General features: G+C 62.0%; 1 protein-coding gene across 8 annotated transcripts in view; it reads left to right on the forward strand.

Annotated features, from left to right (window-relative positions):
• ADAP1 (ArfGAP with dual PH domains 1) overlaps positions 1–27,638 on the forward strand; it is a 55,567-nt gene that overhangs the window by 24,110 nt on the left and 3,819 nt on the right. For 5 of the 8 annotated variants that reach the window (XM_055260856.2, XM_055260857.2, XM_055260858.2 and 2 more), the window contains exons 3-6: positions 2,889–2,980; positions 9,182–9,264; positions 23,650–23,762; positions 24,553–24,699. In XM_055260856.2, the coding sequence (XP_055116831.1) occupies positions 2,889–2,980; positions 9,182–9,264; positions 23,650–23,762; positions 24,553–24,699 (435 nt within the window). Of the gene's footprint in view, positions 1–2,308; positions 2,478–2,888; positions 2,981–5,798; positions 6,027–9,181; positions 9,265–23,649; positions 23,763–24,552; positions 24,700–25,708; positions 26,294–27,638 lie in introns of those variants that run through there. The other 3 variants (XM_055260860.2, XM_063631100.1, XM_055260862.2) reach the window with 3 other exon arrangements.

Below are 27,638 nucleotides of genomic sequence, written 5' to 3' on the forward strand. Positions count from 1 at the left end.
CAGTGGCACCATCTCAGCTCACTGCAACCTCTGCCTCCCGGGTTCAAGCGATTCTCCTGCCTCAGCCTCCCGAGTAGCTGGGATTACAGGCGTGCACCACCACGCCCGGCTGATTTTTGTATTTTCAGTAGAGATGGGGGTCTCACTGTGTTGCCCAGGCTGGTCTTGAACTCCTGACCTCGCGATCTACCCGCCTCGGCCTCCCGAAGTGCTGGGATGACAGGCGTGAGCCCCCGCGCCCAGCCGACATTCCTCTTTATGGCCGAGGAACCCTCCATGGTGTGGCTTGATCACATTTAGTTTATCTGTGTTCCGTTCACGGACCTGGGGCTTGTTCCCGTTCTCAGCTGTCACGAAGAATGCGCTGTGAACACTTGTGTGCATATCTCTGTGTCTTCGCGTCTCTTACGGTGCAGAGGAATCGCTGGACTCTATGGTAACTCTGTGTTTACCGTTTTGAGGAACTGCCGGACTGTTAGTCACCACAGCCGGAGGTTCCCACCAGCAGCGTGTGGGGGCTCTGATCTCTCCACATTCTCTCCAGCTTGCTCCCCTGTGCCACTTTGACCTTGCCATCCTTGTGGGGAGAGGTGGTAGCTCATTGAGGTTTTGATCTGCATTCCCCTGACGGCTAACAGTGTTGAGTGCCTTTGCGTGGCCGAGTGGCCATTTGTGCATCTTCTTTGGAGAAATGTCCGATCAAATCCTTCCCCATTTTTTTTTTTTCTTTTTTTTTTTTTTTGAGACGGAGTCTCGCTCTCTCACCCAGGCTGGAGTGCAGTGGCATGATCTCGGCTCACTGTAAAGTCTACCTCCCGGGTTCACGCCATTCTCCTGCCTCAGCCTCCCGAGTAGCTGGGACTATAGGTGTCCGCTACCACGCCCGGTTAATTTTTTGTATTTTCAGTAGAGACGGGGTTTCACCATGTTAGCCAGGATGGTCTCGATCTCCTGACCTCGTGATCCGCTCGCATGGCCTCCCAAAGTGCTGGGATTACAGGCGTGAGCCACTGCGCCCAGCCTCAAATCCTTCCCCATTTTTAGTCCGAGGTGGGACGATGGCTTTAGCCCAGGAGTTTGAGACCAGCCTGGGCAACAGAGTGGAACCCCATCTCCATTAAAACAAATTAAAAGTATACATATGTATGTAAAACTAATTTTAAAAACCCTTACCCATTTTTATTTATTTTTTATTTTTACCTTCCTTTTTTTGCAGAGATAGGGTCTTGCTCTTTTTCCCAAGCTGGAGTGCAGTGGTGTAACTACAGCTCATAACCTTGACCTCTTGGGGTAAAGGGATCCTCCCGCCTCGGCCTCCCAAAGTGCTGGGATTGCAGGTGTGAGCCGCTGTGTCCCATGGAGACATGGTCTTGTTCTGCCGCCCAGGCTGGAGTGCAATGGTGTCATCATAGCCCACTGCAACCTCAAACTCCCAGGTTCAGGCCATCTTCCCACCTCGGCCTCCCTAGTAGCTGGGACTACAGGTGTGCTCCATAACACCTGGCTAATTTTTTTTTTTTTTTTTTTTTTTGAGAGAGAGGGTCTCACTATGTTGCTCTGGCTGGTCTTGAACTCCTGGGCTCAAGTGGTCCTCCCACCTCGGCCTCCCAAAGCGCTGGGACTACAGATGTGAGCCCCTGTCTTCGGCCGGCCATTGTTAAGTTTTTCAACTTAGAACCATTTCTAGGTAAAAAAAATATAATAATAATAAATTCTGTTGCTGTTTTTTGGCAATTATTATAAAAAACACGTAGATTCCCACAAGGAGACATTTTTCCACCTCCCCGTGTCTCGGGTCGAGGGTCTGCGTCCTCGGGAGCACACGCCAGTTTTCCCTTGGAGACCGGGGACATTTCTCATCCAGCGACTCAGGTGATTTGCCCTGTTGCTGTTGGTGACAGGATCTCTCCTTGTATTTGAGTTTTCTATGGAAAAGCCATTGGTTTTCGAATTTTAAATCGGTGCCAGCCTCTTTGCTTGTGATTTCTCCAGCTGCTCTTCTGGGCCCTCCCTGTGTGCCGCTGTGTGATCCTCGGAGCAGGGTGATGTTAGGGGACTTCTGTCTGGCTGGGCCTGGCCGCGGCCTCAGGCGAGTGGCGTTCAGGAGCTTGAAGGTGCAAACAGCAGCTGCCTCGGGGGCTTAGAGCATAGCAAGCAGAACCTCTCCACGCCCTCGGGGCTGGCGTGGGGTGTGGTGGCCCCTCCTGCTGCTCAAGGCTGGCCACACCTGGCTGGCGGCAGGGCCTTTGCACCTGCCAGGAGCACACTCTGTGTGACACCAGCCTCCTGGAGCTCCTCCCCTCCTTCACGGCGCCGTTTCCTTCTCCCTCAGCCTGTTGCGTAAACATGTTCTGGGTCCCTGCAGTGTGTCCCCGCAGAGTCCCCTCAAAGACTCTGTCCTGGCCACATCTGGGTCTCTCGCTCACCAGCCCATCTCCAGGCCCCCGTGTCTGGCGCCTGTTGGCTCTTTGCTAAATGTGAGCTGGGGAGCTGGGTCAACAAGGAAGCCCTCGCTCTCTGGCGCAGAGATGGGGGTCACAGGATGCAGCCAGCTCTCTCCCACGGGACACCCGGCGTGGGTGGACTTGGGGGTTGAAACAGTGGGGCAAACCTCAGACCCATCCTCAAGAGGGGCCTGGCCCCTGGGCCCCCTTTGCCGGGACCCCGTCGTTAGGGACGCTGGCTCCTTCCCTGTCCCAGGGGAGGGTCGATCACTCAGAAATGGTGTCCCTGGGGCAGGAGGAGGTGGGGTTCCCGTCCTGGTGCTGGTGGAGCCCTCAGAGCCTTGGGTCTGCGGGTCCCTGTGGTGACAGCCCCAAGGGCAGCCGGCACCTCCTAGGCTGCCCCTGGGACCCCAGGCCTCTGACCCGGCTGCTCCTCTCTTGCAGTTCATGGCCTCCCACGGGAACGACGCCGCGAGAGCCAGGTTTGAGTCCAAAGTACCCTCCTTCTACTACCGGCCCACGCCCTCCGACTGCCAGTGAGTACAAAGGGGCCTTGTGAGGGCCGTGGTCAACAGTGCTGGGCGGCTCCGAGACGGCCCCGGGAGGACCCGGCAGGGTGGGGAGTTGGGTGCTGCCCACAGGGTCAGGGAGAAGCCAGCTGCAGCTGCATCCCCCAGACCCCACGGTGCCGCCTGTGTCTGCTGGCCGCCACTGGGCTTTGGTTCTGGGGCGGGGGGCGGGGGGTGCTGGGGTGGGGCTGGGAAGGTCATTCTGCATCAGTAGCTGCAGCCCACCCGGGTTCGCTGGGGCCTCGGGGGTCTCGGGTGGATCTGAGGGGCCCTCCCGGGTGCTCCCGGCGGTGTGGGAGGGGGACGGGAGGGGTGGCTGTTGTTCGGGGCCTGCCCTGGCTCCTCGGGGCGGGAGCGGACGTGGGTACCGGTGGCTGGTTGGGGAACCCTGAGACCCAGTCCTCTGGGCATCCCGGGGTCAGGAGGTTGTGGAGAGAGGGAACGAGGCCTGCTCGGCATCACATCAGCTGCCTTCACCAACACCCACCCCTCCAAGCCTCAGTCTCCCCATCTGCCCGGACAGTGGGAATGAGAGGTGACAACCACACAGGGCCCGGCCTGACTGTTCACACCGACCCCCTCGTACCTGTCACAGGGGAAGGACGTGTGGCCCCCCGAGTGCCCTCCCGGCCCCCCATGCTTCCTGCCCTGGTTCAATCCCAGCCCCAGCCTCTTGTCTGCTCAGCACCTCCCTCCGTTGACTCCGTGAACCCACTCAGCAGAGGGCCCACCCCACAGAGACAGCCCGAGCACGAGCTGGGTGCAGGGTTTGGGTGTGAGCCAACAGTGCTGCAGGAAAGTGGCGGGCGCCTGGCCTCCCAGCCCCTGAGGGGCCCAGGTGCTGTTGCTGGCTCTGCGCTGACTGGGGGGCTGAGACAGCCTGGGTTCTGCCTGCCCAGGAGCTGCTGGTGGGGACTGCAGTGACCAGGGGGTCTTCCCCAGCATCCGGGGCCCTGTTTGGGGTCTGTGCCCCCTGCAGTGAGCTGCACAAGGGGGCAGTGGGGTCAGGGGTCCTCACTGGATCCAAAGGCCCCTGGAAGGCGGGTGAGGGTTGGGGGGGTAGGGTGGAGGGAGCCAGAGGGAAGAGGGAGAGGGGAGGAAGGACGGACTTCCTGGCTGCAACCCTACAGACCACCCTGGGCCTTTTTTTTTTTTTTTTTTTTTTTTTTAAATATAGAGACGGGGTCTCCCTACATTGTCCAGGCTGGTTGCAAATTCCTGGGCTCAAGCGATCCTCCTGCTTCAGCCTCCTAAAGTGCTGGGATTGCAGCACGAACCAGCCCTCCCGCGGTCTTTGGGGAGGAGGGGCTGGAGGTGTGTTCGGGCCACGAGCGACTCAGTTTCTTTGGCTGCATGTTGATTTGTTATTGGGGTCACGAGGCCCCAGTCCAGATGCTTGGCAGGCGTTTTCTTGATGAGCCTCCCGTGAGCCTGGAGACAGGTCCAGCTGCAATCCCATCGCCGCTGAGAAGACAGCCTGGCAGCTCAGCCCCATGCACGCACCTCTCCCTTCCAACCCGGGCAGGCCTGGGGTCCTGGCCCCCCATACTCTCATTCTGAGACCCCAGGTGCCAGCTGCTGTCTCCCCACAAGCCCTCACAGGGGAACCCTGCCCTAGCCCTGCCCCGGGTTCTCAGTATGAATCACGGAGCCCCAGCACAGCTATTTTTGAGACATTATTTTATCACCCCGCCCCTGGCTGCTCTGTGGCCTGGGTCACTGCCTCTGAGTTCCTCCCACTCCCTGGCTGTTCTGAGTCGGGACCAGGGGCAGACATGGGTACAGGGGGCTGGGGGCGCTCGTGGGCTCAGGGGCTGCTGCTGTTGGGTCTTGCGTGAGGAGACCCCCAGGGCTGACGCCCACTGTCTGGGGCGGGGTGTAAATCCCTGTATGAGCCATGGATGCTGGGGCATGGCAGTGGTGCAGCGTGGACCTGGAGGGTGGGGGGGGGTGCAGCGTGGACCTGGAGGGTGGGGGGGGGTGCAGCGTGGACCTGCAGTGTAACCTGGAGTGGGGGGTGGATTATAGCATGGACCTGCAGTGTAACCTGGAGAGGGGGGTTATAGCATGGACCTGCTGTGTAACCTGGAGAGGGGGGGGTTATAGCATGGACCTGCTGTGTAACCTGGAGTGGGGGATGGATTATAGCATGGACCTGCTGTGTAACCTGGAGAGGGGGGGTTATAGCATGGACCTGCAGTGTAACCTGGAGGGCGGGGGGTGCAGCGTGAACCTGCTGTGTAACCTGGAGGGCGGGAGGTGCCTACATCCTGCCATTTTGTGGTCCAGCTCTGTGGCTTGGGGGGCCCAAACGCCCAGCCTTGCGAGGTGGGCAGGGGCCTTGTCCACCTTCCTCCCACTTCTGCCCCCACCGAGATTCTCCTAGCCCCAGCAGTCCTGGTGCCCACGGCTTCCATGCAGCCCGGACAAGCCCCGGTCTGAGTTGAAGGTCTTCAGGGGAAAGCTCTGCTGCACAGATGTCTGGGTGGCGTCTTCGCAGGAGCTAAGAGTGGTGGGCAGGGCCCAGAGCAGGGTCCTGGAAGGGCCCCCACGCCATCCTTGAGGCCTCCCGGCACACACTCGGGGTCCCTGCAGGCAGGACGAGCACCGTGCCCGCCTCCAGCTAAGCAGAGGCCCAGGGCCTCAGTTTGCCCAGCTGTAAGAGGGGAGGCTGAGCCCACAGGGGAGGGCAGAGGGTCCCACGTGCAATTATCTTTAGCACCGGCCTGTGACTCAGAGGCTGGGACCTGTCTCTTCCTGTGTCACCCTCAGAGCTCTCCAGTTTCTATCTTGACATCGGGGAAAGAAAGTCGTGCGGCCGCTCTGCTTGGTTTTACTTCTGGGTGGAAACCGGCCCCTCCCTGCTTCCTGTGTGGCGAGGGGTGATCAGGGCGAGCGAGGGAAGCTGCGGGAGGAGCCCTTGGCTGCTGGCAGCACCGGCCGGAGGGCTCCTCTCTGCCCATCCCAGCGAAGCTCTGGAGCCCTCAGCCCCAGCAAGCCCCCCACAGAGCAGGTATCCGGGCTGGACAGGGCTCTGCATCTGTGTCTGCGGCTCCTGGAACGCAGCACCACATGCCCGGCGGCCCAGAGCCTCAGAAATCTACTTTCTCCCGGCTCTGGAGGCTGGAGGCTTGAGGCTGCTTCTCCCGAGGACCCTCCGGAGTGCTTCCTTACATGGTGGGCCCCGTGTGCCTGTCTGTGTCCTAATTCCCCTTCGTAAGGACACCGGGCACATTGGATTGGGGGCCACCCTGCTCCTGTGTGGCCTCATCTTAACTAATCTGCAGCCACGATATTTCCAAATACAGGCACACTCAGGCCCGGGGGTCAGGGTTCCCAGTAGGATGGGGTCGCAGTTCAGGTGGTAGCAGCCTCGGAAACACCCAGGATAGACAATGGGGGTGGGGGTGGCAGGGGGGCTGAGAGGCCGGGGGGGGCGGGGGTGTGGGCGGGGGCGTGAACACCACCCAGGCTATTTTCCGGTAATAAAAAGGGAAAAAACCCACCTGGGTGAGCCACTGGTGTAGAAGCCAAGCCGGGGCCCTGGGGGACCACTTTCCCAAGAGGCAAAGCCTCCAGGAAGGGTGTTGATGGTGTCCTGAACTCCATGCGGTGGAAACGGGCAGAACTGGGGCAGAAGGCACACTCAGGAGTGGACCCTCAGGGATGGACACGCCAGCTGCGTGAACAGCACCCGCTATGGGGGCCACAGTGGCCACTGGGACCCGCCCCAGGGAAAGCGGGGAAGGGTCTCCCATGACACCCTGGGCTGGGAGAGCCCTGTGGGGAGGTGGGCTCTGGGGCTCAGAGCTTCTTCCCCTGTGAGTCCACACCTAGGGGGGGTAGTCGCCCTAAGCACCTGCCCGACCCGCTGCCCCCAGCTCACATTTTGCTCTGCGTTGAGGGGACCCACCTGACCCTGAGGCCCCGGCCTTGAAGGAGTGGCCGTGGGGGTCCTTGAAGCCTGGCTCCCCTGAGCCCTGGAGCTTGGGACACATCCTGGGGCGTGGGCTGAGGGGCGTGGGCTGAGGTGTGGCTGGAGCGTTCGTGGTGGCTTTCTGTCCCGGCTGCCAGGTGCCTGAAGCCCACCTCCTCGCGACCACGTGGGGGTGTCAGTGCGGCCCCTCCAGGGCTGTGGGGGGGAGGGCTCCGGGCAGTACTGGTTTTCAGGCGATGAGGGGCTTCGGGAGGGCTCCGCTGGGCAGGATGGGGTCCAGCCCCCGACTTCCTGGTGCTCACTCTCGGGCTTCCTCTTGCCGCTGCTGCTTCTGGCAGCTTCTGTGCCAGGCCTTGGGACGCCCTTGTATGCGGGTGTGAGCCTTGGGGGCCCAGTCTGCACCAGGGCAGGGCTGCCGACCCCGTGGGTGCCCCGCCCTGAGGGCCGTTGGCAGGCGTGGTTGTCAAAGCCGTCCCTGGCACCTGCCTCTCGTCCACAGGCCCCCGGCTTCCACGCGTGCGGCCTTGGGTCCTCCTGTGACTCCGAGAGGCCGCTGTGTGACCTTCGGGTCACAGGACGCTGGGTGCTGGGGGGGGCAACTCCTCCGCGGCCACACAGCCGGAGCGGTTCAGGCCGCTGCATGCTGTCCCCCCAAAAGACGTGTTAAAGTCTTAATCTGCCGCCCCGTGAAGGTGAACTCATCTGGGAACGGGCCGACGCGAGGCTCACACCTGTAATCCCAGCCCTGTAGGAGGCCCAGGTGTGAGGATTGGCCCCAGGAGTTCCAGACCAGCCTGGGCAACATAGTGAGCTCCCATCTCTACGAAACATTAAAAAATGACCCAGGCCATGGTGGTGCACACCTCTAGCCCCAGCTACTTGGGAGGCCGAGGCAGAAGGATCCTGAGTGCCGGTGTTGGAGGCTGCGCTGAGCTGTGATCACACCACTGCACCCCAGCCTGGGAGACACAGTGAGACCCTGTCTCTAAAAGAAAGAAAGAAAAGTAGGATCTTTACAGATGCCTTCAGGTTAAAATAAGGTTGTGAGGTTGTCCTGGAGTAGGGTGGGCCCAAACCCCACAGGGGAGGCCAGGTGAGGACGGCGGCCGAGGTGGGTGCGCTGGCGGCTTCCAGGGGTGGGAGGGACCCTGGAGCAGGTTCTCCCCAGAACACCTGGAGGGACCAGCTCGGCCGGCGCCTTGATCTCAGATGTTTGGCCTCCGTGACCGAGACGATACATTTGTGTTGCTTTCGGGGACCGAGTTTTGGGGTGATCTGTCGTAGCAGGTGGGAGACACTCACACACCTGGGGCTAGGGGCCAGAGACCCAGCTGGGACCCATCACCCATCAGCTCCTTGTGGGCGAGGATTCCCGCCCCGTCTCCGAGGCTGTTCACGTGGGCCCAGCGGGAAGCCATGGGGTTCCTATTTGTTCTTTGCCGCTTAATTCCCTGGGAGTGGAAAAGGCTGCGGGCCGCTGCCTGTGCCCTGGGCCGTGCCGGGCCTGCGTTTGGGTTGTGGTTTCTGCAACGGTGTCGGCCTCACTCAAGTGAGTCACGGTGGATGGGGAGGCCATGGTGGGTGGCTCTGGGCAGGGATGTCTGGGCTCAGCGGGTGCCGTGGAGGGGCCCTCGTCCCAGGCCTTGCTCTTGGGGGCTTCTCCCCATCCCGGGTCTTCCTGGATTCTTGGGTATTTGCCGGTAGTTTCTCCTGATGCCCCGGACGCCTCCTGACCTCGATGGGTGCCCTGACAGCCCCGCCCTGTATCTCAGAACCATGTGCAAGGTGGCATGGCGGGTGCAAGGTGGCATGGCAGGTGCAAGGTGGCACAGCGGCCACTTCCCAGATCTGGTCCAACGAGGTGGGGAGGGTCGGGGAGGGCCCGGGGCATCTGACTCGGGGTGGGGGGCCTGGCTCGACCCCTGTACCCCAGCCCTGTGGGGCGTCAGCTAAGACCAAGGTGGGAAGGAGAGGGGAGGCGCCAGCCCGTCCACCGGGAACACGTGTGCAGAACGTTGAGGCCTGATGCTCCAGGGGCCGAACGCACGAGAAACCAATCAATCAATGTCAGAGTGAGAAGCCTCCAGTGCAGGAGGCTGACCCTGCAGTTCTTTCGGGATCTTGTGCCCAGAGGGGCGGCTCGAGTCTGCCGGGGGCCCCTAGAGCCTCTTGAGATGTCCAGGGTCAGAGGCCGCCTCGGCCCAGTGGCTCAGTCTGTCCTCTCCCCGCAGGCTCCTTCGAGAGCAGTGGATCCGGGCCAAGTACGAGCGACAGGAGTTCATCTACCCCGAGAAGCAGGAGCCCTACTCGGCAGGTGAGGCCGCCCGGGTGGGGCCGGGCCTCCCAGCTCCCTCCCCCCGTCTCCCTCCCCCCATCTCCCTCCCTCTCCCCGTCTCTCCTCCCCAGCTCTCCCACCCACCCCCACCTGACTGTCTCTGTCTTTCTCCCCTCCACCCTCCCTCTCTCCTGTCTCTTTATCGCTCTGTGTCTGTTTCTCTCCCTCTCTCTTCATGTCTCTCAGCCTCCCTCTGTTTCTTTCCCTCTGTTTTTGTGTCCTTCTATCTATGTCTCCATCTCTTTGTCTCCCTCTCTCTGTCTCTCCCTCCTTCCCTCCCTCCCTTTCGCGTGGGCAGAGTCATTATTAACCTGGGTAACACGCTCATGGGTTTGAACCCGCGTCCCCGGACCTGTTTTGCCCTCTGAGCGGGGTGACTGGGGGCTTGGGGTCCCCACAGCTGTCTACAGCCCAGCCCTGAAGGAGTGGGGGGCATGGGGGACCCGGTGGGGCCGTGGCTGGCCCCTCTGCTGGTGGTGGACACGCACTTCCATTCCGGGGTGGCCTGCAGGGACCCCTCTCTCGAGCAGTGTGGGCAGGACCTGAGGGCCCGGGTGAGGGGCGCGAGGGCGTCCTCTGTGTGGCAACACCGTGCTGCAGGTGGGGAGGGTGCAGCCCGGGCCTGTGGCCTCCACCTCCCCTGGGCCTGCCTGGGTGCCATGGGGGCCCTCAGGGCGGCAGAGACATCCAGGCAGCGTCTTTGGAGCTTCATGGGTTGGCGGGGCTGTGGAGGTAGGAGCCTGGGAGGCCAGCCCACCCCCGCCTCTGTCTCCCCACCCCCGCCTCGGTCTCCCCACCCCCCGCCTCGGTCTCCCCACCCCCGCCTCGGTCTCCCCACCCCACCCCCGCCTCTGTCTCCCCCACCCCCGCCTCGGTCTCCCCCACCCCCGCCTCTGTCTCCCCCACCCCCGCCTCGGTCTCCCCACCCCACCCCCGCCTCTGTCTCCCCCACCCCCGCCTCGGTCTCCCCACCCCCGCCTCGGTCTCCCCACCCCACCCCCGCCTCGGTCTCCCCACCCCACCCCCGCCTCGGTCTCCCCACCCCACCCCCGCCTCGGTCTCCCCCACCCCCGCCTCGGTCTCCCCAGTGCTGCCCAAGCCTTAGGCTGCGCCTCCCAGCAGCTCCCAACTCCTGCTTCTCCTTGCATCTCATTTAAACCCTGGGGCTTTGAGTCGGAGCCCCCAGCTGGGTGGGCCGGCTTCCTCCTGCTGGCTACTCTGTGTGAGGTGGGCTCGGGGACTGGGGGCCTTTTTTCCCCAGGGCAGCTGGGTGTCTGCACGCTGGAGCTTCCTGGGTGCCCCTTCCTCCACCATGTCGACAGACAGGGAAACCGAGGCAAGCCTAGCTCTAGGGCCTGGTTCTGAACGTCAGCATGGGCGGGGCGGGGTCCAGAGGCTGGACAGGGATGTTTGGTGGTGCTGGGCATGGCCATGTGAGCTCCTCGCAGGGAGGAAGCAGCCCCCAGGGCCCGGACCTTCAACCCCAGCACTGCCCCCACTGCCTTTGTGTAAAAGAGAGGCTGCCCTGGAATGGCGGAACATGAGGTCAGGCGCCGTGTCTCATGCCTATAATCCCAGCACTTTGAGAGGCCAAGGCAGGAAGATCGCTGGTGGTTAGACAAGCCTGGGCAACATTGTAAGATGCCCTCCCTTTAAAGAAAGAAAATAGCTGGATATGGTGGCACTACCTGTAGTCCCAGCTACTCGGGAGGCTGAGGCAGGAGCAGCCCTTATGTGCAGGAGTTTGAGGCTACGGTGAGCTGTGTTTGCGTGACTGCACTCCAGCCCGGGTGACACAGCAAGACTCTGTCTTAAAAGAAAAAAGGGGCCGGGCGCAGTGGCTCATGCCTGTGGTTCCAGCACTTTGGGAGGCTGAGGCAGGCGGATCCCTTGCAGTCAGCAGTTTGAGACCAGCCTGGCCAACACAGTGAAACCCCGTCTCTACTAAAAATGCAAAAATGAGCTGTGCGTGGTGGGTGCACGCCTGTAATCCCAGCACTTTATGGAGGTCAAGGCAGGCAGATCACTGATCTCAAGAGTTCAAGACCAGCCTGAGCAACGTGGCGAAACCCCATGTTGCTCATTCTTTGGACTCTACCAAAAAATGCAAAATTAGCTGGGCATAGCTGGCGCACATCTGTGGTTCCAGCTGCTTGGGAGACTGAGGTGGGAGGATCTCTTGAGCCTGGGAGGCAGAGGCTGCAGTGGGCCAAGTTTGCACCACTATACTCCAGCCTGGACGTCAGAGCGAGAGTATGTCTGTAAAAAGAAAAAAGATGAATCGTATTTGTGAATCTCACCCCAAGAATAAAAGAGCACCTTGGGAGGCTGAGGCGGGCGGGCGGATCACTTGAGACCAGGAGTTCGAGACCAATCTGGTCAATGTGGCAAACTGTTTCTACTAAAAAATACAAAAATTAGCCGGGTGTGGTGGCAGGTGCCTGTAATCCCAGCTACTCAGCAGGCTGATGCAGGAGAATCCCTTGAACCTGGAAGGCGGAGGTTGCGATGAGCTGAGATTGCGCCTCTGCACTCCAGCCTGGGCGACAGAGCAAAACTCTGTCTCAAAATATGTCAAAGAGAGGCAGCCCTGAAATGGCTGAACACAGTCCTGGTATTGTAGGTGGGTTCATGGAGGAGCCCCTAAACCCCAATGCTCCAACCCCTCCTGGCCCTCCCTGGTAGAGCTGGCACTGCGCCCCCCTCCCGTGCACCTCCCTGGGTTCTGTCAGGATCATGGATTTTCTCCCAGGAGCGGCACGGGGTGAGCAGGGGTGACCGGTGGGAGGCTGCCCCAGGCCTGAGCAAGGCACCTCCCGAGGTCAGGCTGGGGTCTCATGCAGCAGCCCTGTCAGCTCTGCCCTCCTCCAGGGCGGCTCCTGCCCCCCCCAACCCCCACTTGGCACACAGCCGGACTGTGCAGGCATTGATTCAATTACTGTCCACCCAGACAGCAATTTCCTCCTCTCTTAAGAATCCCTGTGTGTGTGAGGGAGCAAGAAAGGATCAGGGGATGAACACGCAGGTACCTAGGCCTGCTCAGCGCCCAGCACACCCCTTGCTCCACTCCTGCCTGAAACCCACAAAGAATCACCCCAGAGCCCCTCTGTTTCCCTTGGCAGAAACATCTTAGTAATTTGTAGCAAGGTGGCATGTGACCTCATTTCAGAGGCAGGTGTGGGCTGGCATGACCACGGGACTGAGTTTTGTGTCTGTTTTTGTATCAGAACCCTCTGGTTGTAAAGGATGGAAAATCCAACTTGGTGTGAGCAAAACTGGAAATGGATTGTCTGGAATAACAGTGCTGGCTTCAGGCACAGCTTGATCTAGGGGTTTAGTCGGTGTTGTTGGGACCTGGTTTCAGCACCTCCACCTTCTAGTTCTGCGTCTCTGGGTTGGCACCAACCCTCCTGGTGGCCACCTCCTTCGGCGAGTTTGGGTTTTACATCCCTGCTCTCCCGGGCTGCTGGGAAAGGTCAGGTGTGGCTCACAGAAGTGTTGGGAAAAGTCCCTGTCTCATCAGCTCTGACCCGTTGGGCCCGGGATGTGACTTGGGAGACGTGGTGCCCTACGTGGCGTGCCTGCCTCTGGCCCCTGGAGTGGCCCTTCTGGGGAAGATGGGGTCTGGGTTCCAGAAGTGGGGGTGCATGCAGGTGGCAGACAGCGTCTGGTGGGCAGTGGGCGCGGGTTCTGCAGGCAGGTGGCAGACAGCGTCTCGTGGGCAGTGGGTGCGGGTTCTGGGTTCTGCAGGCGGGTGGCAGCATCTCATGGGCAGTGGGCACGGGTTCTGCAGGCGGGTGGCAGACAGCGTCTCGTGGGCAGTGGGTGCGGGTTCTGCAGGCGGGTGGCAGACAGCGTCTTGTTGGCAGTGGGCGTGGGTTCTGCAGGCGGGTGGCAGTTAGGCAGTGGGCACGGGTTCTGGGTTCTGCAGGCGTATTTGGGTGTCACTGGGCTTAGGGCCAGGAGGTGGTGACAGCCCTGGTGACCCAAGACGCCTCCCGCCCCAGGCCCAAGGCTGCCCCACTGGAATCCCGCTCCCCGCCTTTGCTGTTGTCTGAGATGTTCCCTTGAGAGGATTTGAGATGAGCTAAAGCCTCCTGTTGTGACCCTCGGGCAGGGGTCAGAGGGAGGGAGAGGCCTCCCAGCAGGGTCGAGTCGGGGCAGAGGTTTTCAGGCACACGCTGGCTCACAGGGTCAGAGTCCGAGGCCTTGGCCTTGCCTGCCGGCCTCTGAAGCCCACGCCGAGTGGCCGCTTCTCATACCAGGCCTGGCGGGGCGGCCACGTCCACATCCACGGCGCCAGGCTCATGATCTGCCTGTGGAGACCAGGCCCCGTGGGCTGTGCCCTCTGTTCTCTCCCCTGGACAGGTGTGAGGATGGTGGGGAGGTGCACAGTGTGCATGTGGCACGGGTGAGGTGCACAGGTGTGAGTGCAGGCCCGGCCCTTTGTGAAGGTGCCGTGAGTGCCGTGGCCAGGCGTTACCTGGCAGCAGTGTGGCAGCGTCTTGCGGAGGGCACGGGGTCGTAGACTGCGGCTGCTCCAGAGTGTGGCTGCTGTCTCGCTAAGCACAGGAACGCTCAGGTGAGGCTGGAGAGCTCAGAGGAGGGCCATGGAGGTGGGACCCGGACCAAGGGTGTAAAGCTGCAGGGAGGGCATGGGGAGCCCGAGCCGAGGGGAAGGCTCCCGTCCCTCCAGAGCGGCTGCTGCCTGTGGCTCCCTCAGAGCCTGCTCAGGGTCCCGTGCATTGCTTTTGGAGGCTGCAGGCAGTCCTGGGAGCTGAGGCCTGAGGCTGCAGCTGGGAGTGCTGGGGCCCCTCCTGTCCCACCAGGTCTGCTTTCCACTGCAGGGTCATTGATGTTGAAGGTGGTGTCTGGACGTGCCCTCCCTGGAAGGGAAACTTTCTCACACCGGAAGGGGGGCGTAGGAGACTTCCAGACCTTTCCTCGGCCTCCTCCCTCCCAGGCAGGTGGGCGACCTTCAGTGCTGGCCTTGTCTCCAGAGGTCTCATTACCTCTGAGCACCAGCTCCCCAGGCCTCTGGGGGCTCCTGTTGAGTGGATAAGACCCCAGGCCCTCACCTCTGCTCCCACTAAAGGTCCGGGGGCTGCAGCCACTGGCAGCATGGAGGCCTTTAACCCAGCATTCCTATTCTGTCCTGTTTTTTTTTTGTTTTTGTTTGAGACGGAGTCTAGCTCTGTTGCCCAGGCTGGAGTGCAGTGGTGCAATCTCAGCTCACTGCAACCTCCACCTCCTGGGTTCAAGTGATTCTCCTATCTCATCCTCCTGTGTAGCTGGGATTACAGGTGTGCACCACCACGCCCAGCTAATTTTTCTATTTTTTTTTTTTTTTAAATAGAGATGGGGTTTCACCATGTTGGCCAGGCTGGTCTCGAACTCCTGACCTCATGATCTGCCTGCCTCGGCCTCCCAAAGTGCTGGGATTGCAGGCGTGAGCCACCACGCCCGGCCCCATCTTGTTTCTTTAAGTTTGTTGCTACCGAGAATGCTACCACTGCCTCCTCCTCACTTGGCTTTCCCACCCTTCCCCACAGGGCCCTGAAAGTCATAGGAACAGAATCCCAGGTGTCTGCAGGCCCTGGGGCGTGGGTCTGTCCTTGCCTCCGCCAAGGCCTTTGCCCAGCCACCCTTGGGCCACGGCACCTTCCACGTTGCGCAGGAGGCACCAGGCACGCCAGCCAGAGGGCCTCGGGCCCCAGAGCCCCGGCTGCAGGGAGGCTGCTGGGATCCCAGGGACCCAGAGGTGCCTGAGCTGTATGGCCCTGTGCTCAGGTCCCACTGACAGCCACCTGCTCAGGGCAGGGCTCACCCCTCCTTGAAGCCTCCCCTCTACCCTGCCCCTGCAGCCTGGTCCGTAGGCACGAAGGCCTGGCCACTTCAGACGGTCAAGTGCCTGGGGACCAGCAGGCAGTGACTGTCTGTGCTCCAGACTGCTGTCTCTGGGTGCTGCACAGGGTGGGGTTCCAGGGCCCTGTGAGATGCCCTGCCTGTCTCCTTGTGTGTTCAGGGGCTCCAGGGCACCTCTGCCACAGACCTAGCTTCCCGCTGCTATTTGGAACCCCAGGTCCTGCCCGTTGCTGGGTGGATGAGGGAGCAGGTGTCCATCTGGTGCTCAGGGTTAGACCTCAGGGACCCCCCGAGCCTCCCCACAGCCCCCACCCTGAGGCCGTGTCTGGGTGGGTGCAGCAGCAGGAGAGGGCATGTCCTGTCTGGGGCGCCCCGCAGCCAGAGCCCCCTGCACAGGGCCCCAGGGCCAGTTGGCAGTTCCCGGGCCTCCCCAACTCCTCGCAGAGTGCACTGGGGATTCCCGGCAGCACTTCCTGCCCTGCTCCCTGGGTTTGCCACAAGAGCACTTTCTCACGGCAGCGGCGACACCTCACGACCACAGGGAAATACAGAAGTCCCTGCGGCAGGGCCCAGGAGGAAGGGGAAGCTCGGGGCTTGGGAAGGGCCTGCCACACCCCAACCGCATGTTGGCCAGGGTGAGGCCTGGGCCAGGCGGCTCCCACTCTGCACAGAGGAGTGGCTGCAGGTCTGCCCCGGAATGAGCCAGAACCAGGAACTCCCAGAGGCTGCGCTACGCCCGGTGCCCACAGCCTGCACCTTGGCTGTGGGTGGAAACGGTCGGGTTGTTCTCACAGGGCGGGGGTCCCGGGTGTCCTGTGTGTGGGCCACGCCACGCAGGGTCCACGGCTGAGGAAGCGGGAGCCCCGTTCCATCCCTCTGTTAGGGCACCCAAAAGGAAGGATCACCACCGGGCATTTCTGAAGGAGTTTTTTTTGTTTGTTTTTCCTGCTTTGTTGGCCAGGCTGCAGTGCAATGGTGCAGTGTCAGCTCACCGCAACGTCCACCTCCCAGGTTCCCGCCATTCTCCTGCCTCAGCCTCCTGAGTAGCTGGGACTACAGGCGCCCCCCACCAGGCCCGGCTAATTTTTATATCTTTAGTAGAGCAGGATTTCATCACGTTGGCCAGGATGGTCTGGAACTCCTGACCTCAGGTGACCCGCCTGCCTCGGCCTCCCAAAGTGCTGAGATTATAGGCATGAGCCACCACACCTGGCCTCTGAAGGACCTTTTAATGGCTAAAGCTGGAGTAATTTGAGCAACAAAAGGAAGATGGTATAAGAGGATTATAACCCAGGGAGCAAGGTACACGCCCCCAAGTCCAGAGACATATACATAAAGAATGGAATAAGTGAAGAGAAAGGGGAGGGCCGGGCGCGGTGGCTCACGCCTGTAATCCCAGCACTTGGGGAGGTCCAGGCGGGTAGATCACAAGGTCAGGAGATCGAGACCATCCTGGCTAACACAGTGAAACCCCATCTCTACTAAAAATACAAAAAAATTAGCCGGGCCTGGTGGCAGGCACCTGTAGTCCCAGCTGCTGGGGAGGCTGAGGCAGGAGGATGGCGTGAACCTGGGAGGCGGAGCTTGCAGTGAGCTGACATCGCACCACTGCACTCCAGCCTGGGTGACATAGCAAGACTCTGTCTCAAACAAAAAAAAAGGAGAAGGCCAGCAGCCGTTGCACATGAATTCCAGTTAATACAAAAGAAGGCCGGGCGCTGGGGCTCATGCCTGTCATTGCAGCACTTTGGGAGGCCAAGGTGGGAGGATTGCTTGAGCCAGGAGTTCAAGACCAGCCTGGGCAATGTGGGGAGACTCCGTCTCAAGAAAAAGTTTAATAATTAGCTGGGCATGGAGGCACCTGTGGTCTCAGCTACTCGGGAGACTGAGGTGGGAGGATGGTCTGAGCCCAGGAGGTCAAGATTGCAGTGAGCTGTGATTGCACCACTGCCCTCCAGCCACAGACAGAGACCTTGTCTTAAAATATATATAAACAGGTCAGGCGTGGTAGCTCCAGCTACTCAGGAGGCTGAGACAGGAGAATTGCTTGAACCTGGGAAGTGGAGGTTGCAGTGAGCCGAGATCTCGCCATTGCGCTCCAAGCTGGGCGACAGCGAGACTCCGTATCAAAATAAAATAAATGCAAGAGAAGTGAGGGAAGCAGAAACGCCCCGAGGTGCACCCTGCCGTAATCCGTGGCAGGGAAGCCCCTCTGTGGCCACTGTGTCTCCCCAAGATGCTCTTTGATGACAAAGGACCAGGGGGAGAAACCCTTGGTGTCAGTGCATAGCGGAAGCGTGCGCCGCTGTGGCCCCAGGTGACCCTCAACCCACTGAACCAGCAAGGCTCCCCCACCCTCTGTGCCACCTCCCTCGGCCAAGGTCATGGCATGGGGACGCGCCGCACCCCTCCCCCAGATGTGGGGGTTTATCCTTGTGTCTGAGCCAGCCTTGCCCCCCTGCCTGCCCCTGGGGGTGACCCTGGTGACAGCTGCTCCCACCCCGCGCTGGCCCCGCCTTGGGCCGCAGCCTCAATGGCAGCTTTCACAGGGGCCTGGACAATGCCTCATGTTGTCCTGAGGGCCAGGCCCTGGCCTCTCTGAGACGTGGGGCTTCCTGTTCTAGGCTCCGGACCCCGTGTTCCTGTCGGAGCTTCTGTGGTTCCCCCTGTGGTTCAGGACGGCCCCTCCTGGTGGTACCAGGCAGGGATGGGCCGACCGTTGCCCTAAATGTCACGGGGCAGACAGAGCCCAGGAGGGGGCTGGGGCTGTGCATGAGGTCTGGGGCCTCGGTTTCCCTGTCCATATAGTGGGGACGATGGTGTGCAGTACGAGGGTGTTACTGGGATCATCACCAGCCGTTCCTTGCAGGCAGTGCGAGGCCTTAGGTGGCCTATGAGGGGACAGGTGTTTGGGGCCTGGCCAGAGGTGGTAGGGCTGCCCCATTGCCCCTCCCTGGGTGGGTGTCAGCTCCTGGCCCTCCGCGGGACCCCTGCCCCCTTCCTGGCCCTCCGCAGGACTCCTGCCCCCTTCTTGGCCCTCCGCAGGACTCCTGCCCCCTTCCTGGCCCTCCGCAGGACTCCTGCCCCCTTCCTGGCCCTCCGCGGGACTCCTGCCCCCTTCCTGCCCCCTTCCTGCCCCTCCGCGGGACTCCTGCCCCTCCGCGGGACTCCTGCCCCTCCGCGGGACTCCTGCCCCCATGTTTGTCTTATAGGAGTCAGGGTTCACTGTTCTTGGGCACTGGGGCCCCTGTGTGGGGACTTCAGGGTTTGGGGCTTGGGAAGGGGGTACCCTGGGGCTGACCTGGCCCTGAGGGCGGCCCCTCCTGCAGCCTGGGCAGCCTGGCGGGGATGGGGGCATCTACACGTCACTCTGGGCAGGAAGGTGCTGTGGAAACTGCGAACCCGTGTGTGAGTGGGGGAGTCTTTCCAGGCCTGTCGGGGGCCAGGCCCCGTGCTGGGGGCTGTATGAGAACAGGAACAGTGTGAGAGCTGACCCCAGGGGCCCTCACCCCCACTCTGGCCTCACCCCTGGGAGCAGGGGAGCCTGCCTGTCCTGGCTGTTTGGAGAGAGAGCCCCATGCAGGGCGAAGCTGGGACCTGGAGCCCTCCGCAGGATACGGCCGCTGGTTCTCAGCCTCTGCCGGCCCCAGACGCACCAACCTGGAGAAGGTGCATTAATGGGTCGGAGAGCTTGGGTGGACGGGCCGGGCAGGGAGAGACGGAGCCCTGTGCAGGCTCACGGAGGAGGCCTTCGACTCTAAGGCCTTGCCCAGCAAGAAGACACTGCTCTGCCATGAGCTCCGGTGTTCGCCTCCTGGGGGAGGGCAGGAGCCACTAGGACCCAAAGGCCGGAAGCCAGGTCCAGGCCCTTCACAGGGACGGCCGGGGTGCAGTGATCAGGGCCTTGGCCCCGTTCTCAGAGGCCACCCATCCATGGTGCACCCCTCCCTGTGGAAGGCCAGAGGCGCCATGAGATATGGGGACCCAGTTCTCACCCCAGAGGGCCCACCACCCTGTGAGCTGTCACTCAGAGCAGGGCCACTTGCTTCCCTGCCCCAGTTTACGAGATAATTAGCATATAAATCACATATGTGAGGTGTGATTTACATCTACTTTGCATATCCTATTTACAGTTCCAGCTCTGACAAATCCAAGACCCAGCAGTCTCGGGCCAGGTGTGGGGCTCAGGCTGCAACCCCAGCACGGTGGGAGGAGAGGCAGGAGGGTCACCTGAGGTCAGAAGTTCGAGACCAGCCTGGGCAACGCAGTGTGCTCCCATCTCTACAAAAAAAATACAAAACTTAGCCGGGTGTGGTGGCATGCATCTGTGGTCCCAGCTACTCGGGAGGCCAAGGCTGGAGGATCACTTGAGCCTGGAAGGTCAAGGCTGCAGTGAGCTGTGATAGCGCCCCTGCACTCCAACCTGGGTGGGGGAAAAAAAAAAAGACTGAGCCTCGTAAACGGGTGTGGGCTTTATGTGAAGGCTGTTCCTGTTTCCTCGGATTTCACTTCTCCCTGAGGCATGTGATGTGCACACTTCACTGTGGTGGAAGAAACAGCCTGGCTGCTTTCCAGGGACTGGGCACCTTACGTCCCCACGGGCAGCGTGGAAGGGCCGGCGTCCCCGCCCACAGTCGGGCGCGCGCGCGCGCGCGTGTGCATATGTGTGTGTGTGTGTGTGTGCGCGCGCGCGCATTGGTTTGGTTTTGCCGTTCTTGTGGGTCACGGAGATGCTGAGAATCTTCCTGCTCTTAGCCATGCAGTGGGCGGAAGGGCTCCTCAGAGGCGTCTGAGCAGGGCATGGGGTGTGGACTGAACCCAGCTCCCCACAGGTGGGACAAGACCTGGCACACAGTGGGAGGGGCACACAGTAGGGCCTGGTGTGCAGTGGGACCCCCCACCCCACACAATAGGACCCAGCACACAGTGGGACCAGCTCACAGCAGGGCCCGGCACACAGTAGGTGTTTGATAAATGCTGGTTGAGTCCTCTGGTCTCTGCCCCAGGACTCACGAGTCCTTTAGGAGAAAATGGCCATTTCTGGCCGCAGCGCACCCGACTGTCCAGGATGCTGCCGTGTGAGGGGCTGCTCTGTGGGGGAGAAGCCCCGTCTCACTGGCTGTTGCTGGCGCCGACAGGGGGCTGCAGACCCCTGAGGTCCTGGCCCTCCCCAGCGAGGCCAAGGGGCTGGCCAGGCATGGGGCGAGCAGAGGCTCAGCCTGAGGTCTGGACTGGGCGTGGGGCGAGTCCGGGATCGTGGCCAGCGCCGTCCTGAAATACACTCCTGCGCCGTCATTGCCCCTGGAATGCGGCGTCCTGGCGCCTGCTGTCGGGAGGACCGGGGTTCCCCCTGGCGTCTGGACCCCGAGAACGCTGGAGCTGCCACGCGCGTGCAGAGGGGCAGTGGCCTCCTGGACCCCGCGGCCTGCGCGCTTCCCAGAGCACTGCTGCCACCAGCTGGGCGCGGCGGGCATGGCAGGGGCGCGTCCCCACCCTGTGGCCTACCGAGCCCGGTTGCTGGAAGGGGCCCCAGCTGTGTCCTGGGTAGGGGTCTGTGGAGCCAACACACTGGACCCAGCCAGCTCCAGCCCCCGTGGGTGAGGTGGCCCGAACTTGTCTGTATCGGTGACACGGACACGCACACCTTGGAGGCTCCCCAGGGTGCACACAAGGGTGTGAGCGGCAGGCCGGGAAGTGCCGCTGGGCCTGCTGCTGCGATGCCGCCCTGGGCACTTCTTGGCGTCCACCCTCAGCCACCAAGCGCCGCGTTCAGAGAGGTCCTGATGCCGGAGGCAGAGCTGTGCCTGGGCAGGGGCTGACTGAGTCAATAGGCGTTCTGAGCAGCCCTGTTTGGGCCTGAGGGACACTGGTGGCCTCGCTCTCACAGCGAGAAGCAGGAGAAGGGGGTTCTTCCATGGGAAGGGGGTTCCTGGCTGCTGCTGTGCGCACGGGGCTGGGGCATCAGCCTTGCACAGGCTTGGGAGGCAGGGAGCTCCAGGCAGTGTGGGGAGCAGGTCCCGTCTGGCACCATCCAAGACAGCCCAGGCCCCCTCCCCGATGGCGCCAGCTGTCCCCTCCCCGACTCCAGGCGTTTTATGGCATCTCAGCAGAGAAAATAGCCCCTGGTCTCTGTCTCTGGTGTTGGGATGGGGCCGGGGAGGGGACGCCGGGGAGCAGGGGACTTGATGGTCAGGGCTGACGGGCGGTGTCTGGAATCTGAGCTGGCTGAGGCTCTGTCTGGCCTGTTGGCTGCTGCAGGGGGCTGTTTAGCCCTACCTAGAACCTGCAGCCCCCTTGCGTCCCTATAGCACAGGCCAGCAGGCCCCGCCCTCAGATGAGCCCTCGAGGGGCTCCCAGGCCACGTGGCAGGACAGGATGCTGTCCCCAAGCAAGTGCTCTCTGAAGTCACTGAGGGGTCACTGCGGGGTCACGGACAGGCGCACGAACGCTCAGACGGTCCCACAACCCTGGGAGGGGCCCACGGATACTCGGCAGACGGCCCCGTGACCCCGGGAGAGGTAGCGCCCACTGAGGACGCCCTCGACCCTGGCCACAGAGCTGCTGCCGATGGCGGGAGCTGCACGCGACCTGAGGCCTGGCAGACGGAGCCCAGGACACAGATGCTGCCAGCCATGTGCTGTCGGGGCGGGAGAGCCAGGGCCATAGAAGAACCTGCATCTGAGTCCGTAGGAGAAAGGACAGGCAACGATGGGAACCACGGACAGGGAGCGGAAGTGGGAGCGGGGCCTGGGGGGATGGGAACGCCCCTCTGAGTGGCTGCACGTGGGTCACTGACCACAGCTCAGCTCTGGCAGTCAGAGCTCTAGGATGATCCCATGGGCTTGAGGCTCGGGGTGGGCAGAGCTGGTTCTGGGCTCAGGGCGGGTCCTCTGCCCTCTCCCTGGCGCTCCTGGGCCCCCTCTGGCCTCGCTTTCCACAGCCACGTCCCCTTCCCTCCTGTCCTCGCGTCTCTGCCTCCCCCCCGTGATCATCTGCCACAGCAACGTACTAACCACACGTGCACGGTGTGTTCTGCCATAGAAGGTGGCGTGTCCAGGTGCTTAGGCTCCCAGGGGGATGTCTGGGCCACTTTTCTGTGGCTGTGTGGTGTGCGTGAGGCCACAGGTGGAGACGAGGGCTTGGGCTGGGCTCCCCTCAGATGAGCTTTCCTGAGAAAAGAGGCGATGGCACCACCTGGACCCGGCAGCTGCAGACGGCTGAGGGAGGGGGGAGGAGGCCAGCCTGGTCCTCCTGGGCAGCATGAGGTTGGACCCAGCCCTGCCTCTGCCCATGGCGGCTCTGGCCATGCCCACCCAGGGTGGGGAGGGTCCCTGGGGGCCAGTAAAGGATAGCTGGTTGGAGTCCCACTCGTCCAGGCCCTCCTCGGGCTGGCTTGGGCCAGGGTTGCAGCCACCAGCCCTGGTCCACTGTCATATCCCCTCGCCAACCATCCACCATCATCATCTGGCCCATGTCCCCCGTGTCCCCTCTCCCCCCGTGTCCCCTCTCCCCCCGTGTCCCCTCTCCCCCCGTGTCCTCTCTCCTGTCCCCCCTTTCCCTGTCCCCTTTCCCTGTCCCCCCCTTTCCCTGTCCCCCCCTTTCCCCTGTCCATCTCCCTATCTCCTCCGTGTCCCCTCTCCCCCGTCTGTCTTCCCCCGTGTCCCATCTCCCCCCTCTCCTCTCCCCCTCCCCCTCCCCCCTCCCCCGTCTCCCCTCCCCCCTCCCCCATCTCCCCTCCCCCCTCCCCCATCTCCCCTCTCCCCCGTCTCCCCTCTCCCCCCTCCCCCGTCTCCCCTCTCCCCCCTCCCCCGTCTCCCCTCTCCCCCCTCCCCCGTCTCCCCTCTCCCCCCTCCCCCGTCTCCCCTCTCCCCCCTCCCCCGTCTCCCCTCTCCCCCGTCTCCCCTCTCCCCCGTCTCCCCCCTCCCCCGTCTCCCCCCTCCCCCGTCTCCCCTCTCCCCCCTCCCCCGTCTCCCCTCTCCCCCCTCCCCCGTCTCCCCTCTCCCCCCTCCCCCGTCTCCCCTCTCCCCCCTCCCCCGTCTCCCCTCTCCCCCCTCCCCCGTCTCCCCTCTCCCCCCTCCCCCGTCTCCCCTCTCCCCCCTCCCCCGTCTCCCCTCTCCCCCCTCCCCCGTCTCCCCTCTCCCCCCTCCCCCGTCTCCCCCCTCCCCCGTCTCCCCCCTCCCCCGTCTCCCCCCTCCCCCGTCTCCCCCCTCCCCCGTCTCCCCCCTCCCCCGTCTCCCCCCTCCCCCGTCTCCCCCCTCCCCCGTCTCCCCTCTCCCCCCTCCCCCGTCTCCCCTCTCCCCCCTCCCCCGTCTCCCCTCACCCCCGGGTCCCGTCTTCCCCCATGTCCCCTCTCCTACTGTCTTCTCTCCCCCATGTCCCCTCTCCCCTGTCTGTCTGTCTCCCTGTCTCCCCTATGTCCCCTCTCCCCCATCCACCGTCACCCCTCGTGTCCCCTCTCCCCCATCCACCGTCACCCCTCGTGTCCCCTCTCCCCCACAGGGTACCGTGAGGGCTTTCTCTGGAAGCGTGGCCGGGACAACGGGCAGTTTTTAAGCCGGAAGTTCGTGCTGACAGAACGAGAGGGTGCCCTGAAGTATTTCAACAGAAATGATGTGAGCCAGACACAGGGGTGGGGTGGGGGCCTGTCCCGGGTCAGCATCCTGGCCTCTCACACTGGGGCCTGTGGTGGCCGCGTCCATCCTCAGCTGCCCTCCCTGCTGCCGCCTGCCCCGATGGGGACACTCCAGGAGAACTGGCCTGTGATGGGCTGTGAGCCTCTGTGTGCCGGCCCCCGAGTCTCCCAGGGTGGGGCAGCTGAGGCTTTCCAGGAGCCTGGGTGGCCAGGCAGGGCCCCCTGAACTCAGGCCCAGCCGTGGGAGGGGGAGAACCTAGTCACTGGGCCCCTCTGGAGCCAGCCAGGACCCCAGAAAGCCCCCAGCTTTCCTGGAGGTACCCTGGGGAGACTGGCTCGGGGCTCGGGACAGGACAAACACATTGGCAAGAACAGCGGGGTCTCCCACACGGTGGCCCCGGGGCTGTGGGCTGATGGTCAGAAGCACCCGCCTGAGCCGTGTCGGGCACTGGCTGGAGGTGGGCTGGTGGCTGGGGCCTGCCCCCGTGGGAGCTGCCGTGCCGTGTGGGGCCCGGGCTGCCCCTGGGGAGGGAGGCGCAGTGTCTTATGTCAAATGCCACCTGCACAGTGTCGTTGAGTTTCCATCACCCCTGGGAGTGAGGTGCTGTTACCTTCTGCTTACAGACTGGGAGGCCTCAGAGAGGTTAAGTAACTTGCCCAAAGCCACACAGCACAGCAGGTGTGCCACCAGCACCCACAGGGCCCACCCTTCCTGCTCCCTCGAGCTTGGACGGCGGCCCGTGAGGTGCTCAGACCCCACCCCTTCCCAGGCCAAGGAGCCCAAGGCCGTGATGAAGATCGAGCACCTGAACGCCACCTTCCAGCCGGCCAAGATCGGCCACCCTCACGGCCTGCAGGTCACCTACCTGAAGGACAACAGCACACGCAACATCTTCATCTACCACGAGGACGGGAAGGTGGGCGCTGGCGGGCACTCGGGCCTGGGTGGCGCAGGAGGGTGGGCACTTGGGCTGGGTGCTACAGCAAGGTGGGTGCTTAGTGTGGGAAGGTGGGTGCTTGGACGGTATGGGAGGGTAAGCACTTGGGCTGGGCAGCGTGGGAAGGCAGGCACTCAGCCTGGTGCCATGGAAGGGTAGGCACTTGGGCTAGGCGGCATGAGAAGGCGGGAACTCGGGCTGGGCAGCGTGGGAAGGCGGGTGCTTGGATGTGTGGGAGGACGGGCACCGGGTGGGCAGCATAGGAAGACAGGTGCAGGAAGGCAGGTTCCCGGGGCCGGGCTGCCCAGGAACTGGATCACCACGCGGTCTCTGGGGCCACCCAGCTTGGCCCCGTCAGTGGGGGCTGCCAGCTTGGGCTAGAGGATCCACCACCTGCATAGTGTCCAGAGGGGGCCTTGGGGGGAACTGGGTTCCTACGGGGAGGAGAAGGGGACAGCAGCTGGCTCTGGGGCTGGTTTGGGCAGTGTTCCTTTGGCCACCCTTGGTGTGGCGGCGGGGAGGGCGGGTGCACCCCGCATCTCTGGAGGGCTTGGGGGGAACCCAGGTGAAACTCCCACAAAAGCTTTTGTCTTTGGGTCAGGCTGCAGGGGCCCAGCAGTGGGCCCAGCCTCTTTGTTGCTTAGGTTCTCATTTCTACTTTTATCACATGTCTGTGTGCACACGGTCTAAAGCGATAAATCGTTCCTCAGTCTTGAGAAACATAAGTTTGAGGCCCCTCCTAACCCCCGTTGGGAATTTGTCCCCATATCCAAAAATAACCTGCCGGTGTCGCTGCAGATTTACCCACTTTAGGCACCATCTGACAACTTCCCACGTGGAAGTAGAGGTTCCAGCTCTTTCCATCCCCTCCCACGTGCCCGTCCCCTGCCCGCCGTGCTCCGCTGGCATCTGCCCCTGGGGTTGTTAGGGGGCCGACGTCGGGTGCAGCCCCTGGCCTCAGAGCATGCTGTGATCACTTTTCCCACAGCAAGCGGCTGTGTTCCTTGCCGCAGTTGACCGTGTGCTGCCGCAGACCCTCCGCAGACTGTTGTCTCTGGAGGCAGTCGGGCACCAGGAACCCGCGACTCCCACGGCCTGGAGATCTCGCTCCTGCAGCCTCATCTCGTTCCCGGGTGGAGCCCTGCTGCCCGGGTCCCACGTCTTTTTGGTTTACTTACTCCTCTTGGTAGAAGTGATGTGCCTGGAAGGAAAGTGGTCACCTGGCACCTTGGAATGTGGCACCTTGGACTGGGGCTAGATATAGAATTCTAGGTTGGAGTTAATTTTCCTGCTAATTCTGAAGGCTTTGTACCACAGATTCCTCCCTCCCAGTACGTCTGTCCCGGGGTTTTGAAATTCTCCGATGCCATGCGTGTGTTGGCAAGGTTCCCTCGTCTTTTGCCGTGCTGGGTACAGGCCCAGGGTGGCCCTTCCAGTCCAGTCACTGGTTTCCATGAGGTCAGGGATTGCTTTCTTATCTAATAATTTCCTCCCTCCACTTTCCCTGTTCTCATTTTCTGAAACTCCTGTTATTGAGATATTGGCGTTCTTAAACTGGTTCATTTTTCTTCTACTTTCTGGGAAATTTCTTCAGCTTTTTCTCCAACACTGTATTGAGGGTTTTGTTTCTGCTTTCATGCATTTACTTTTTCAGAGAGCCTTTGGTTCTTGGAGTATTTATTTTTCTTTTTCTTTTTTATTTTTTTTGAGATTGAGTCTTGCTGTGTTGCCCAGGCTGGAGTGTAATGGTGCGATCTCAGCTCACTGCAACCTTTGCCTCTGGGTTCAAGTGATTTTCCTGCCTTAGCCTCCCAACCTCCCAAGTAGCTGGGACTACAGGCGTGCACCACCACGCCCAGGCAATTTTTTTTTTTTTTTCCTTTTTGAGGCATGGTGCAATCTCGGCTCACTGCAACCTTTGCCTTCCTGGTTCAAGTGACTCTCCTGCCTCAGCCTCCCGAGTAGCTGGGATTACAGGCATGCGCCACCACACCTAGCTAATTTTGTTTTTTTAGTAGAGACGGGGTGTCTCCATGTTGGTCAGGCTGGTCTCGAACTCCCGACCTCAGGTAATCCGTCTGCCTCGGCCTCCCAAAGTGCTGGGATTACAGGTGTGAGCCACCGCGCCCAGCTGCAATTTTTGTTTTAGTAGAGACCGGGTTTCACCATGTTGGTCAGGCTGGTGTCCAACTCCTGACCTCAAGTGATCCACCCACCTCTGCCTCCCAAAGCGCTGGGATTACAGGAGTGAGCCACCGCGCCTAGCTGAGTATTCCTTTTTGAAACGCTGTTTTTGGTTCGTGATTGTGGTATCTTATTAACGTTAATTTTTGAAGCTTTCTTATCCCTGAAAAATGTTTGTCTTCTGCGTTGCTGCCCCTGTGATCTGCAGTGTTCCCTGGGAGAAATCTTTCCCAGGGATCCTGGAATCTGGGCAGGTCGGATCCTCTAAAGATAATTCCCCCCGCCCAGGGCAGACGCTTGGCCCCCGCTGTGGGAGCTGAGGGAGTTTCCGCTACGGCCTGCAGGGTCACAGAGCTCCAGCCAGGAGTGCACCAGGCATGCCTCGTCTGCCCGGAGCCCCAGAGTCGGCTCCATCTCCTGCTGGGGGAAAAGGGGCGATTTTCCAACCAGTTCTCCTGCTTAGAGCCCCCTCCATGTGAATTCCCAAGGCCTTTGGGGCAGTGTGGTGTGGACGGGTTCAGCTTCCTCTACGAGGAGGGAGGGCGCGGCCAATGGGGTGGGGCGGGCCAGAGGAACGGGGTGGGAGGGGGAAGGAGTGGAGGCGGGGCCTCGGGCTGGTTGGGTGGTGTGGGCGGGGCTAGTGGGCGTGGCCTACGAGGAAGGGTCACAGGAGGAAAGCAGCAGGGCTGGAGGCCTATGAGGGGCAGTCGGGGTGGGTGGGGCTTTGCTGGGTG

The sequence above is a fragment of the Symphalangus syndactylus genome, chromosome 22, assembly GCF_028878055.3.
Source record: "Symphalangus syndactylus isolate Jambi chromosome 22, NHGRI_mSymSyn1-v2.1_pri, whole genome shotgun sequence".
Classification (NCBI taxonomy): domain Eukaryota; kingdom Metazoa; phylum Chordata; class Mammalia; order Primates; family Hylobatidae; genus Symphalangus; species Symphalangus syndactylus.